General features: G+C 42.9%; 1 protein-coding gene across 1 annotated transcript in view; it reads left to right on the top strand.

Moving 5' to 3' along the window:
* The window catches only part of RYBP (RING1 and YY1 binding protein), a 114,246-nt gene extending 104,044 nt beyond the window's left edge, over positions 1-10,202 (top strand). The window contains exons 4-5 of the mRNA XM_053298462.1: positions 235-333; positions 5,984-10,202. Coding sequence (XP_053154437.1) covers positions 235-333; positions 5,984-6,236 — 352 coding nt within the window. The 3' untranslated portion in view covers positions 6,237-10,202. The remainder of the gene's footprint in view (positions 1-234; positions 334-5,983) is intronic.
* Positions 10,203-15,180: the final 4,978 nt, after the last annotated feature.

Here is a 15,180-nt window from a genome sequence, read left to right as displayed (position 1 = left end):
TTTTCCCAGAGCAGTAAGAGAGGAGGGAGAGCACATTCAAGCCTTATAGAACTTCTAGGGCAAGGAATATATCTTCTTTCAGTTTGCACCTGGTTTTATTGATGGGTGTGTGGGTTGCATACATTGCAGAGCTGGTTTGGATGGGAAGGAAGGTTGGGGTATGTGCATTTGGCAATCTTAAAAGTACAGAGCCCTTTAGCATTCAGTTTTCTTTTGAACTCTGTTTTTTTTCAGGCCAAAGTCAGATATTGTGAAAGATCCTCCAAGTGAAGCAAACAGCATACAGTCTGGGAACACAACAACAAAGACCAGTGATTCAAATCATACCTCAAGGTAACTTTTAAAAACTAAATAATTGTCTTATTACACACATATTCTGCCTCTCTCTGTTTTATATGTATGAGAGAGAGAGAGATTGGCAAGGTGATTGACAGGTTACTAGCTGAACCCGAGCAGAGCATCTGTGCACTAGTGCACTAGGCCTTTGGCCTCCCTTCTGGAGACTTTGCTCACCCGTTCCCCCCACGTGCTCCTCCCCATGTTCTCGGCCGGTCTCCTCTGCATGGGCACAGAGAGGCCTCATTCTGCCCCACTGCGGCCCGACCTGTCATTTGGTTGGCAGGTGGGCCCGGAGAGAGAGGCTGCATCACCCTCTTTGCCGCCTGCTTGGTCGGTCTCCTCATGAGGAAGTTGGCCGTGGTCAGGCTGCCTACCCACCGTCTTCTCTCTCTACCTGGCCAGCCACCGCCACTGTCCGCTGCTTCCTCTTCCCCCCCACTGCCCGCCCACCTGTTCACCTTTTTCCGCGGTCTCCCCCTGCCACCCCACACTCTCCCGCCCGGCCACCCTGCGCTCTTCCCCCTCCCCCCATTTCATATAGATAAAATGAAGGGTCCCTGCCCCAAGATTCTAATGCCTAAACTTTGACACAGGGGTGACAGCAGAAGAAGAGGAAGAAAATGGAGGGGGGCAGGAATCGGGGAATAATATTCATTTACTTCAGTTACATGTATGTAGGTTTGGTTACAGTATAGTAGGGGATTAAGTCAAGGCTTCGTGGAAATGGTAGCTTTTTAGGAGGGAAATTGGAGAATTAGCTTATGGATCTGAATGATCACTATACTTGGAGTTGGGAAGAAATTTCCCAAGGGAGGTACTTTCCCAAGGGAAGTACCCTAGGAGTACTTGAATGGCTCCTAGAGGTTACTCATAATCCTGCTTCCTCCACACACTGCAGCCATGCTATTTGTTCCACATCTGAAGATTGCTGGATTTAGTGATTTGTCTGCTGCAAAAAGGAAGGTAGGAGGGTGAAGACCCTCCTCCTCTGCTCTTGATTGGCTGGCCAAGTGCTGAAGCTCAGCACACCCCTCACTTCTGCTTGGTTAATGGGCTTCAGAAAGTTAGTCCTGAGTACTCATTAATTTCAGTAAGACTGCTTATGGGTAACTAGTGTGGATGTGGGCCTGTCTCCCTAACTATAATACTTAAATTTTATGTATACTCTATTTGTGCGTGCGTGCGTGTGTGTGTTCGTTCTCGTTCTCGTTCTCGTTCTCTCTCTCTCTCTCTCTCTCTCTCTCTGACTGTGTCAGTGACTGGAGTAGTCTGTCTTGTAACTGTAATGTGTGTGTACGGTCATGCGTGCGTGTACAGCTCTGAGTCTCTGTGGGCTTAAGATTTGTGATAGAAGGGGGGTGCTTGTTTAAAAAAAGGTTGGGAAACTCTGCACTAGCAAAGTGCTGCCTTTAAGAGGCCAGTGCAATCTGCCACTGGCTGGAGAAATAATCTGCCAGTGGCCAGGTCTACCTGTCAGCTTTCCTTTGGGTGTGGAACTGGTGGACCCTTTCTCCAGCCAGTGGCTGGTGGATCTGGCCTCCGTGCAACACGGGAAATTTATCAGTGCCAGCCACATCCCCTGATGCTGACATACTGGCATCAGGAGGCATGGCCAGCATCAAGGCACAGGTACTGCTTGTCAGCATTTCCGAGCCAGCTAGCACTCTGTCTTTCTCTGGCTCTGTCGGAGCGAGAAACAGAGAAAGGGACGCTTCCAGCTGGTTTGTGCTACTCTAACTGGCTGGGAAATGGTAGCGGGTGGCAGGGAGCAGCAAGTGGCAAGACAGGTGTCATTATGAGCTTGAGTGGTGGAGGGTAGGGCACCTCACTTTGCCTCACTGGCAAGCTTCCCCAAAGTTAGCTACACAGGTGGCCTGCTAATGAGGCTGAATGAAGCAGCCACCTCAGGCAAGGACTGGTAATCGGCCAAAGCTGACCAGTGGCATGAGCTGCTTCATCACCTCCCCCTGCCCCACTGCACTCCTGTACTGCTGTCCCACCAATAGGTTTTGAAAAAACGAGGGGAAGGGAGCCAGAAGATGAAAGGGAGCGAAAAGGGTATGTGTTGGGCCCTATGCAACATGAGGTTAAGGCTGGGTAAAGATTGGGCAGGTGAGGGAGAAATGGATGTGTAGCATGCTCTAGGTTGGAATGAGAGGAAGATCAGGCAGGTCAAGGGGGAATGAGTGTGTGGTGCCCTCAGTACGCCATGGAATTAAGCCTGGGAAATGTAGAGAGCAGTGGAGATCAAGCAGAATGGTGTGCGGCCCCTCTGTGCTTTGGGGTTGGGCAGTGGCTTGCCATGACACCTCAGGTGCTTGGGAGATGGGACTAGACCTTGGTATATGCTTATATGTGCTTACTAGGGCCTCGAGGCTGTCAAGCAGCCTGGGACCTGCACAGTGGAGATTCCGCTTTCCTTTTCAGCCCTACAAGAGCCTCCCCATTGCATCCTGTTCTGGATGCCACTATGCGTACATCGAATCTCAGCAAAATGGGAAACATTGTTCGTTCATCTCATACTTGTACATGAGTGTGAATACCAGAGTCCAGTATACAAACTCTGTGTGTGTGTGTGTGTGTGTGTGTGTGTGTGTGTGTGTGTGTGTGAGAGAGAGAGAGAGAGAGAGAGAGAGAATGTTTTTTCCTTAAAATATATCTCTGTGGGGAGAGTTGCTCTGCTTTAAGTGACTGTGGCTGAAAAGCCCACTTCTAGTCCTTCCCTTGCCTGTGCCTTTGGGCAAAGGGGAAGAAAAACCCACCACTGGCCACTCGTGGTCACTGTATAGTGCCTTGCTTTTACTTGCCAGAGGAAATAGCTACAAGACTTATTTCCCCTTTGCTCAGTTGAGTGATGACTGCTGTTGTATGTCCTTGAGAAGGGAAAGCAACCACTACCAGACATCCCTTGAAAGTAAAACCAGCGCATATGGCAACTTTTCTTTTCTTTTTCCCCTGTCAGTGCTTGTTGGCCCTCCTCAAGAGGGTAACGTGTGAAAGAGTCATTAATGTAACGAAAATACTGTCTCTTGTTTGAAATGTGCAGACCGAAAGCACTCCAAAGAATTATACTTCACCCAGTAGTGTTTGCACTGTCTGAAATTTGCAATGGGTAAATTAGGTTTTTCTGTCTCTAATTTGCTGTGCAGTTTTCCTTTAATGGAAATCTACTGTACTGGCAATCATAGAGTAATCGGATGAAAATATTTTTAGTTCTATGCAGTTGTGCCTTTTAAAACTGAGTAATTCATGAAGCACCATAGAGTTGTACTCAGTTTGGGAGTGGAGTTATGTTGTGTAGTATTTCTTAACATTTTTAGCCTGCCTCTCTCTCTCTCTCTCTCTCTCTCTCTCTCTCTCTCTCTCTCTCTCTCTCTCTCTGCCTTTTCCATGTGCTATGACTCCTAAAACTTTGTGTTGATATTGTATGTGCTTCATAGGGTATAATATGCAAGTTATCTCTCTTTCCCACTGTCCTTTCCACAATTTATGATTGCTTCAAAACTACCTAAGAAAATTAGTCTGGATTTGAGCTATTCAGGTTCAGGCTTGAAAATCTGTCAGATAGCAGTGGAAAATTGAAGGCTTTCCTCAGCCTGCTGAACTATCATGGTGTGTGTACATACATGTGTACGGACATCAGAATTGGGAGACTAAGTGGTGACTGTCAAGTTTTCTTTGCTAAAACTTTGTGAAAACAAAGATGGAAGACCAGGGCATGAGAATGAGTTGAGATAAAGAGTAGATCTGAAAACTGGGGTTGAGGGTAGTACATAGGAAGCTGCCTTTTATCAAGTCAGTGTCTGCACTGACTGGAAGCAGCTTCTCCATGGTATCAGGCAGGAGAGGCCAGTAATAAAAAATAAAATGGTGGAAACAGAACTGCCTCCATTTCCCCAACTTTTGTTCTTGGTGGGTATTTGTGGGCTAAGAACGCATTTTGAAATGGCATTCTCTATTCTGTAGGGTTGAGAACTGGGGGGAAAGCTCCTTTCTCTGCCTGATTACTTTGATGGTCTGTGTAAAGTATCTGGGGACAACAAGGGTCAATTTTTATTCCCTGTTACCTCCTAGTCTTCTGAGAAAGATGACCAAAAGAAGACACTTCTGATTCTCATTTTGCCATTTTGCCTTATTTGAAATGTGAAACCATAAGAGGTAGAAGGAGCTGAAGGATTAAGATTGTAGTTGGAGGGTTAGACAATGCCTTCAGATTCTACATATCTGCAGAACGTTTCCAAGTACAGCTGCTCACCCCTATACACCCTTTGGGGTGTAGACGTAACCCTAATCTCCTCTGGCAGAGGAGACTGGCAAATCTCCCTCATATCTTTGACTGAGTTGATCAAATATTTAAGGCAGGCTTGGTGCCAAAAAATCATGAAGTGGGACAAGAGTTTGCCTCTAACTCACTCTGACGTCCCTACAAAAATAGTCTTAAAAACTACTAATAGTGCCAGATATGTTAACTCTACTTACTTTGAGACAGCTGATTGTTCACAGTTTGATCTTGAAGTACAGCCTCTTAGTCACCCACAGAGTGAATGTTTTAGCTGCTAAAAAGCAGCTATTCATGTTGTCTTAAGATTGCCATTGTTGTGCCTGCCTGATACTTTGAGCATGACAGCAGGGAACTGGCTGGGCCTCCCAACCAGCAAACAAATAAAACTGACTTAGCATCTATTGCTAGTCAAAACTGCTCTGGCTAAAGCACCCTTAGCAGTTGCAGACATAGGTCTGTCTTGAAACAAATCCTCCTCCTTCACACTTGTGTTAGTATTGTGGGCTGAACACTTTGCAGTCAGATGTGCATGTCATTCAGTGTTTTATTAGCTAGCTTAGCAATCACGTGTTAGTGTGGCACAGATCATTAAGAGGATCCTGTGCTGTAAATTGCGGTGACTTTTTGCTTTATTGGACTCTTTTTGGATAGGGATAAAGCTAATGATATGCATTAAAGATGGTGCATATTTCATGTGCTTGCATTCAGTAGTCATATCCAGAAGGGACTGGTTTGAGCCATTTTCTACATGGGTTGTTTGGGTTGCTGCTTTATATAAATTCCCAGCAGTTGGAAAGGGATGCCAAGTTGTGCTGTACCTGTCATGCTTGCAGCAGCAGAGATCCCCTATGCAAATGACAGTACCACTTGCAGATGCTTTCTTATGGTTTTGTATTGCAAAGTCGCAGCTTTGGGGCACTTGACAAGATGAAGGATTCCAAGTATGGAATCATTTTATCCAAGAAGGGACCCTGAGGCTTTCTTGATACTTGTGTAGCTCTGTCATACTTCTGTTCTTTCCGGCTGAGTGGAATAGAAGATAACTTCCTACTTCTGCAGAGCTCCAAAAATTGATTCCCCAGCCACACGTGTTGTGCACTCTGGGGGAACGGAGCATGCTGCTGCTGTGGTGTTTCTAGACTAAGCATGTAAAGGAGCAAAAGGTCAGCTTTTTGCTGTCCTCCAGTTGTTTTGTCTTATACACAACTATTCATCAGTAGGCTGCACCTCTGCTCCCTTTAGAACTGATCCTGTGAGTGAGTTGAGAAAAGTGTCTTAACAGAAGGCTCCTCTGTGGTTTATAATCAGTCTTCTCTTTTTCTGTTATTATTATTATTGTTATTATTATTGTTATTATTTAAGGCCCAGACTGAAAAATGTGGACAGAAGTACCGCCCAGCAGCTGGCAGTCACAGTGGGGAATGTCACAGTAATTATCACAGACTTTAAAGAAAAGACTCGCTCTTCCTCCACATCCTCATCCACAGTGACCTCCAGTGCAGGATCAGAACAGCAAAATCAGAGCAGCTCGGGCTCCGAGAGCACAGACAAGGGCTCATCCCGTTCCTCCACGCCAAAGGGCGACATGTCTGCAGTCAACGATGAATCTTTCTGAGAATTGCACATGGAATTGTGGGAAACTTATGAAATCAGGGTATGAAATTCATATATTCCACCTGTCCACTGGGCTGTTGTCCTGGGAGAGCTGCCAGTGCCACTTCCTCCTCCTGTGCTTCAACATGATTTTGGACATCACCCCCTTAACTGATGACACCAGGATCATTTGGGCTGGCTGTGGGCATCTGGCCACCAAGGAATTTCGCACCCTGACAATTACTTTTTGACACTTATGTATTCCATTGTTTTATATGATTTTCCTAACAATCATTTATAATTGGATGTGCTCCTGACTCTACTTTTTTATAAATCTGCTGTGCACAGTTTTTCCATGAACATGGCAAATGTTGTTAGTTTTTGGGGTGAGGGTATGTGAGGCGGGTGGGAGGGGAGGGCTTTAGGAGTGTTTTTTATTTATTGCATTCACAAACTCCATCCTCTAGTTCTTTCAGCATATCCTTTTGAGTTCAGTTCTTCCTCTTCGTCCAGTTATACTGTGTACTATCAGTTTTGATATAAATTATATATAAATATATATATATATAAATATATAAATAAAATATATATAGGGTTATTTGAAACCAATACATGGAAAACGCTGGTGCTTGAAACACTGTGAAGCGAAACAATTTAAGATCTGGGACAGTGAAGTGCCCTTTGGAAAGTGCTGAAACTGAACTGGAACCAGTCATGGATTAACAGAGTGTTCCTGGAGGTTCAAACTGAAACAGGGCCTGGCTTTCTTCTTGTGCTTTTGGCTGAAGAGCACTGGACAAAGATAGATGTCTATTTTCTTATTTTATGTTCTGTTTTTTGAAATCCAAAAGGTCACTCCAGGTCACTTGCATTCCCAGTAGAATCTCTGAAAACAATAAATCTCCAGCCTTGTCCTACAACAGTGTATGCTGTCCTGGTGGAAAAACCACAAGCCTTGCTGGTTTCAGAATGCCTAGTATTAATGTGTATGATGGCTGCACACTAACTTTGCCCAGTTTTGCATAACCAGTCTCACACAAGTATGATGTTCTGTAAGGTTAATCTAGCCATGGTCCAGATCTGTATTGGTTATGGGGTAATGTGTAATATCTATGGGGAAATGTCTGCTGGCTTTTATGATTCAAGGCAGAGAATAGCAGCCTTAAGACTGAGGGTCCCCCCCCCCAAAAAAAACCCCTAATATAATAAGGCCTCTACATGATCTGGTGTCATATGACTTGTTCTCAATGCAGATCTTCCATGTTTTGTCTCTATACTATTTGGTTTTAATTTAATTCACTGTGTATCCCAAGGGTGATGTTTTTTTAAACAGCCTGTCGTCCAATGATGATGTGTTGGGATAATTGTGTTTTGATATGTCTAGATAATATATCTTTCCATGGAAGCTACAATTGTGAAGAACTTTAATACTGACAGTGGGGGCATCAGGTTGGTCAGTAACTTGTTTGTTCTTGGTAGAAAAGCATTTTTATTATAAGCTTCCTTTCGGGCCCATTAGAATTGTGTTGCAGTTTTACCTAGTTTAAATGTGTGTTCTGCTTCAAACACTAGAATGAAGAGATGGAACACTGTTTAAAAAACAACCACAACAACCCTTCAAGCTCTCATTGTGTGTGCTTTTTTAGGCGACCCAGAGTGCTTTGCTGTAATTTCAGTAACCTTTTTCTTCTGATATCAAAATGGATACCATGTGGGTGTTTATGCTCAAAGGGCCACTTGCCAGAACTTGGTGCTAGACAATTACTGTACTAATTTCTTGCTTGAAAAATATAAATTATTTCTGTTGTGTGGAGGCAATGAAATTGTTGCATTTTATCAATTTAGTTTTAAGTAGTAGCAGACACCCAATTTTAAATTTTTAACCTATGCTTAATAAAAGAACTCTGCTCAAAGAGGTAGAGTAGCAGAGCAGTGCCTTTGCAGCTGCAGTTTTGATTCTGAACATGGTGGGTTCCTCATTAAATTGTTCTTGTATCTATTCTTTTTTGAAATTGTATTCTTAAAGTATTTATTGAAAAATAAAAAGAACCAAAGGAAAACCAGATGATTCTCATAAGCTCTGAAACACAATATTATGCGTAGTTTTTAATAGTCCACACCAGTCCACATTTTTAACATTGGTAAAATATTGTAAAGACATTCCTTTTCCAAGTTTTACTGTTCCTTTAAAGGATCTCAGGGAGGGTAAATTGGTCAGCCATAATTTATTTTTGGAGAAAAATTTTAATTTTTAAAGAGATGTTTTGAACTTAGTCCCAGATGTGTATTTTGCACAGTTTTTTAATAAATGAACCAGAATGAATTTGGCCCCTTCCCAGCAAAGGCCTGATCTATGGGCATGGGCAGTGGGAGTGCACCTTTGTATACAAGCAATGTCCTTCTGTCAGTGGTTCTCTAGAAAAAGGCCTTGGTCGGGAAAAAAGTGTGAGTGTTGAGAAAATTACTTAACACAGTGAGCACCACTCACCAAGCACTGTTGCTCTGTATCCTCCATTCATTTTAGTATGGCTTCTTGTGGGCTGCCATTCAGATGGTTCACAGCAGCAGGGATTGGCGGGTTGTCCCCTGTGAAACATGCCCCTTGGGTTAGGTGATAAAAGCTTTAACGGTAATGAGCTGCTCATTGGCTTACCAATTCAGCGAAATCCTCTTTGGGTTTTCTTTTTTCTTTTTCTTTTCTTTGATGTGTGCCTCTGTGATATATTAGCTTGTTAGGGTAAAGTATGCAAATCTATCTTTGGTACAAGTGGACTGAATGAAACTGCACTTGATTGAAATTGTCAGCTAAGCATTCAAACTTTCGTGGGCCGCATTCTTAGCTGTTGTGTTATGAGTTTGCTTTTTTGCTTAACCTTTAAGATGGACGACACTCCTTTAAAAAAAAAAGGCATGTTTGAAAACTGAATTCCCTTCACTTTCTGCATTTCAGTTTGCCATACGTTAGTTGGAGAGCATGTTTAAAATACTAGTCTAGAGGAAGGGCCAGAAATGCTTGGTAGCCAGTGGCACAGAAAGCAGGCGAGGAAAAAGCACAGTGTTAAATTTGCAAGTTTCAATTTTTACACTACACAGAGACACACACACACACACGTGCACACCCATACACACAACAGCTTGCCTGACTTGCTCAGTTTGACATAGTCGTGCAAAGGGAAAAGTAAAGGCATTTTTAAGATGGGCAGCTTTAACTGAAAGCATTTTGCGTGTTAAAAATTGAGTTAGGTTTTAAAATTGGGCAGTTGCTATACTCATTAAGAGACAGTTCCACCTGCCTTATCAATACCATTCTCAGTCTACTTTTTTAAACAACCATAAGCATAAATTATTGAAAATTTATTAATTGCTGACTATAATAACCTTTGCTTGTATGTAACCGGGGGGAAATGGTTTAAGAGCCAACATTTAGAATATGACAATGGAGCTGAACAGTTTTTAATGCGCAAGCAGTTCTGTTCTTGTGTATGACTTGTAACCTTAATTTACTGTGTAAAGATGGTTACATTATTTCTTTAGCTTTGTTTGTTTGGAGACAAATAGAGAATGCTTGTTTAAGTATGTTGAGACATAATTTTATCTTGTGGATTTTTATGTTAATGTATTATACGAGCTATATTTTTCATTTGCCCAGAAAGACAGCTTGTATAACGCTTTTGGAAGTTTTCTGCTCTGTAAAGTCTTTAGAGCTGACAGTCCTGTTAAGTTTGTTTTTAATCTTCATGCTAAAAGTGTCAATGGTGGTTTTGTGAACTGGTCAGAAAAATTCACAGGTCTTAAATGTTTTCGGGAAATTTATATTGGACACTGCTCTTTGTCTAGCAAATAAAAGATGTTAATATATTCCTGTTACCGGCATGTGCACGACTGTTATTAGAAGCCACTTTATCATTTTCCTGCTTTAAATAGAAATGTCTATTTATGAATTCTGCTTGTAGTTTTTTCACAAATAAAATAGTAACATTTAATTAAATCTGTATTTCTGTTCTTTGGCTTCCCATTAGTGCTGAGGAAAAGGATAGTCGACTTGTTATACTAGTATTTTTTTTAAGATAACATTTGATATTATATTAAATATTTTGCATTATCTTAGTATATGTGTGTGAGTTGTATCTTTGCTGATATTTCATAAAAGCAAGTTCCTATAGGCCACTTAGTGTGCTTTCTGTGCTTAAACAAATGAGTGAAGCCCTAAGAACTCAAATATATACTTTTCTGCTTTTTGGCTACAGAACTTATTACAAACTTTTTAGAACATGTTTCTTGAGCTATATGTCTTTACTCTAAAATGTGTATACAGTAGAAAGCATCCTGTATGCCACCTGTTAAATGTGTTCTTTTATTAAAAACATGAGGTTATTAAGATGGGCATAATAATTTTCAAGTATCAGGCAGGCTGCCAGGAAGAGAGAGGTGGACCACTTTCCTTACTTGCACAGAGCAAAATCAAATAAGGTATTTATAATGAGATTTGCAAAGATCTGGAAAAGGTGCAAAAGAGGGCAACCAAGAGGATCAGGTGCCTAGAGCACCTTTCTTATGAAGCAAGGCTACAACACCTGGGGCTTTTTAGTTTAGAAAAAAGACAACTGCGGGGAGACATGATAGAGGTCTATAAAATCATGCATGGTGTGGAGAAAGTGGATTCTTCTCCCTCTCACATAACACTAGAACCAGGGGTCAACCCATGAAATTGATTGCCGGGAAATTTAGGACCAACCAACAGAGGTACTTTTTCACACAACACATAAGCAACTTGTGGAATTCTCTGCCACAGGATGTGGTGACAGCCAACAACCTGGATGGCTTTAAGAAGGATTTGGATAGCTTCATGGAGGAGAGGTCTATCAATGGCTAATAGTCAGAGAGCTATGGGTCACCTCCAGCCTCAAATGCAGGATGCTTCTGAGTACCAGTCGCTGGGGAGTAACGGCAGGAGAGAGGGCATGCCCTCAACTCCTGCCTGTAGGCTTCCAGTGGCATCTGGTGGACCACTGTATGAAATAGGATGCTGGATTATATGGGCCTTGGGCCTTATCCAGCAGGGCTGTTCTTATGTAAAGCACTTGGTACATAGAATTCCAAAGACTTGAAGTGGTTTATATCATCTGAAACTTTTAAAGTGAAAGCATCATAAACTGACCGTTTTGTTCTCCAAAATATTGATGTGTGGCCCAGTTATTTAGGGTGTGTGTGTACACGCACACATACATGTGTGTTTAAAGAACTTGTTTTATGCTCTCGTGGCTCTCAGGGATGAACATGAGTTTAAATGGCAGCATTACAAATTACGTCAAACACAAGACGACCAACAAAGTTTCTAGAATGACTGTTGCAACAACTGACACTTGATTTAGAGAATGCTTCCCATCCATTACCTCTGGGAGGAGGGAATCGTATCTCTCTCAGCACCAACTAGAGCCGGGCTGTTCAACTTCAGCCCTCCAGCAGATGTTGGCCTACAACTCCCATAATCCCTGTCTACAGCCACTATGGCTGGGGGATATGAGAGTTGTCCAAAAACATCTGGAGAGCCAAAGTTGAGCAATCCTGAACAAGTCTAAAGGAGGATACAGGAGAACATTGGGTCACATGTCTGCACCTGATGTGTGGTACAGTTTTCACCACTTGGCAGGATGATGCAGATGACGAGCTTCCAGCTGAAGAAAGATTGTCCCACATAGTTTGTTCATCAGTATGCGCTCCGGCAACTAGTTTGGCAAGAAGTTTATATTTTAATTGCTACTTGTAGAATAATTATATCCAACTTATTTTATTTATTTTATTTTAATTTATTTTATTTATGTATTTATTTAGAATTTCTCGACCGCCCAAAACTTGCATCTCTGGGCAGTTTACAATTAAAATCATTTAAAACATCAAATTGTAGCAGAAGGTGCCCCTGCTACCTTGGCAAAGAGGCATCTTTTAATGTGGCGATTCTCTTTATTTAGCAGGGGGAGAGTAACTGGCCCTATCCACCTCCTCATGGCGAAGAAGACGTTCTCTTAAATACCCAGGGCCTAAGCTTGAGCCTGTCTTAATAGTATTAGTCTATTAGTATTAGTGTTGGCAATCCCACCCTCCCCCAGTGCTGCTGTAGCTGCAGCCAAGCTCTGATCCCTCACCCCCTGCTTCCACTGAGCAATACTCTCCTGCCCTTTCCCCCTGCTGCACATGTACGCATGTGGGTCCCACCCAGCCAACAAGTGCTTTCTTCACCAGTTCAACTGGGCTGTTTCTCTCTCATGAGCAAGGGAGAGTGGGGAGCAACCAGCCTGCCAGCTAAGAAGCACTGGTCAACTGGATGTGTCACATGTGTCATGTCAGTCCCCAGCGCTTGGAACACCCCCTCTATTAGTGTTGAAACACAGCCAGAAGGGCTGTGGCCAGCATGGGGTAACACACGCAGCAGATGGCGGGGATATCAGGCTGCCTGTTGACTACTGTTTATTTATTTAAAATATTTATTGCCTTATGCCTATACCGCTGTAATAAATTTTGAAACTTTGGGCAGAAATTCATATGTTTTAGCTGAGAGAGCCATAAAGCAACTAAATCAAAGGTCTACTGAGGCTTAGAACTGAATTTATTTTATTTAAAATATTTATATTTATATCCTCCCCCTTGAGTACAATACTGCTTGAGGCGGCTCACAATATTAAGCAATAAAAGTATTATAAAAACACAATATAACAATGTAGAATTAAAACCATTAAAACAAACCCAATTAAAATTAAAAACCCATCAAGCTGTAGTAACACACATTAAAAAGCCGCTCTGAACAAGTAGGCTTTGAGATCTGTTTTTAAAAATCCTGAGGGAGCATGGCATAGAAGTGCCTTTCAAAAAAAAGTAGTACTACATAGAAGTAGAAGTTTATAATTTATTAATTCGATTTCTATACCGTCCTTCCAAATGGCTCAGGGCGGTTTACGCAGAAATAATAAACAAATAAGATGGATACCTATCCCCAAAGGGCTCACAATCTAAAAAGAAACATAAGATAGAAACCAGCAACAGTCACCGGAGGTGCTGTGCTGGGGGTGGATAGGGCCAGTTACTCTCCTCCGCTAAATAAAAGAGAATCCCCACATTAAAAGGTGCCTCTTTGCCAAGTTAGCAGGGGTTAGCCAAGTTGCTTTCCAAAATGCTGTAGAAAGACCAAATGCTTAAGGAGCAGCACAAGTGGTTACATTAATGCCACTTGGAAGCTTGTTGAAATGTTTGTGCCAAGAATAAGGGCATCACTTTTCTTTAGAGAGCTCAGAGCACATGTTAGATATATCCCAGAACATGCCTTACAATGTTGATAGGTACAAATTGGAGCAACTATATTAAATTAGCAAGATCCTGGCAATATGTGTTCCCTAATAAATTTTTGAAAAATTAATAAAGCAGGTTTTTGCAGCAAATCTTATTTACTGTGTTGTGCACAATGTAGAACCCAAACAAGGATAACTATATAAATTTTTTGGTAGAGCTAGCAGATTGGCAAGAAAGGAGGCTTCATCTTTGCTTTCCAGACAAAACCAGCATGATCGGGGCCATCCAACTAGATCTGGGACATACAAAGATCTGGGATGTATGTGGGAATATTTTGCCCTGTCAGCATTACAGATGTATTTTAGACAGGCTGCTAAGGCTGCCAATTTGAAGTTTTTGTCCCACATCTATATTAAGTGCTATTTAATTGAAAAAAAATCCTTCTAAATGTGGAAATAGCAACCAGTCCTATAATCTCTGGCTCAAACTGGGCAAATAAAGTCTTTGAAAGATGCAAATTATGAGGAACAGCCTTCAGTTATAACACAGAACTATATCTGGGCCTTGATATAAAGAGAAGGTGAGAATAATTGTAACAAGGAGCTGTAAGGGTATTCCATCTGCCTTGCAAGGATTTCCCAGCTGGTCCCTCTGCCTTCTGTGGAGTTTCCAGCCCAGATGGGAAGCAGCCTGCTTGTCTGCTGCCAAGTTCTAGCTGGCTGGTTGCCAGCCCCCAGACTGTTGAGGAGATCCACCTGTCACTTGTTCTGGGAGCTACTTGTGAGAGGTGTGGCTTTCGGGGCTTGTGGACTTAAAAGCAAGGAGGCTCGCCAAAGGTGTAGCCATCGGCATAGTTGTCAGTCCACCTGTAGATTTCCGCCAAAGGAGCTGGGCCTTCGAGGGTGGGACTGAAGGCTGGGGGATTGGGTTGTGCCAGGCCTTTTGCAGATATGTGTTTGGGTTCTCTTGAGTGGGATGGTGCTGGGGGTGCACCCAGCGGTTCTGGGGCAGCTATAACTGTAGTGGTGGGGAACAGAAGAATTGGCACTGGCAGAGCAGCAGGCCATTGCAGGGGAAGAGAAATCAGTAATTTAGTAACTGTTTCCTCTTCCAACTGCTCGGTCAACTCTCAGGCCTTGGGGAACAGCTCCAACGACCCACAGAGTCTGGCCTTGCTCCTCTGCAATGCTAAGTCAGTTCAGAATAAGACTGAAATTGTCCACGATTTGATCATGGATGAGGGAGCTGACCTGGCATGAATAACTGAGACCTGGTTGGGGGAGGCGAGTGGTCCAGTGTGGGCTCAGCTTCTCCCACCAGATTACTCTGTCGTGGAGCAGGCCAGGGGAAGTGGGCAGGGTGGGTGGGGGTGGAGTGGCTGTGGTCCACAAGAATACCATCTCCCTTACCAGGGCCCCTGTGAGACAGTTGACTTATATTGAGTGCATATTTTTGAGGCTGGGAACTAGGGATAGACTGGGGATTCTGTTGGTGTACCATCCACCCCACTGCCCAACCAACTCCCTAACTGAGCTGACGGAGCTAGTTGCGGAGTTGGTGTTGGAGTCTCCTAGACTTTATTGCTGGGGGACTTCAATATCCACTTTGGGGCTGGCTTGTCTGGTGCGGCTCATGAGTTCATAGTGGCTATGACAACTATGGGCCTATCCCAATTAGTTTCTGAA

This window comes from Hemicordylus capensis, chromosome 2 (assembly GCF_027244095.1).
Source record: "Hemicordylus capensis ecotype Gifberg chromosome 2, rHemCap1.1.pri, whole genome shotgun sequence".
NCBI classification, from domain to species: domain Eukaryota; kingdom Metazoa; phylum Chordata; class Lepidosauria; order Squamata; family Cordylidae; genus Hemicordylus; species Hemicordylus capensis.
The sequence above is the reverse complement of the archived record's forward strand: the minus strand, read 5'-3'. Positions and strand labels throughout refer to the sequence as shown.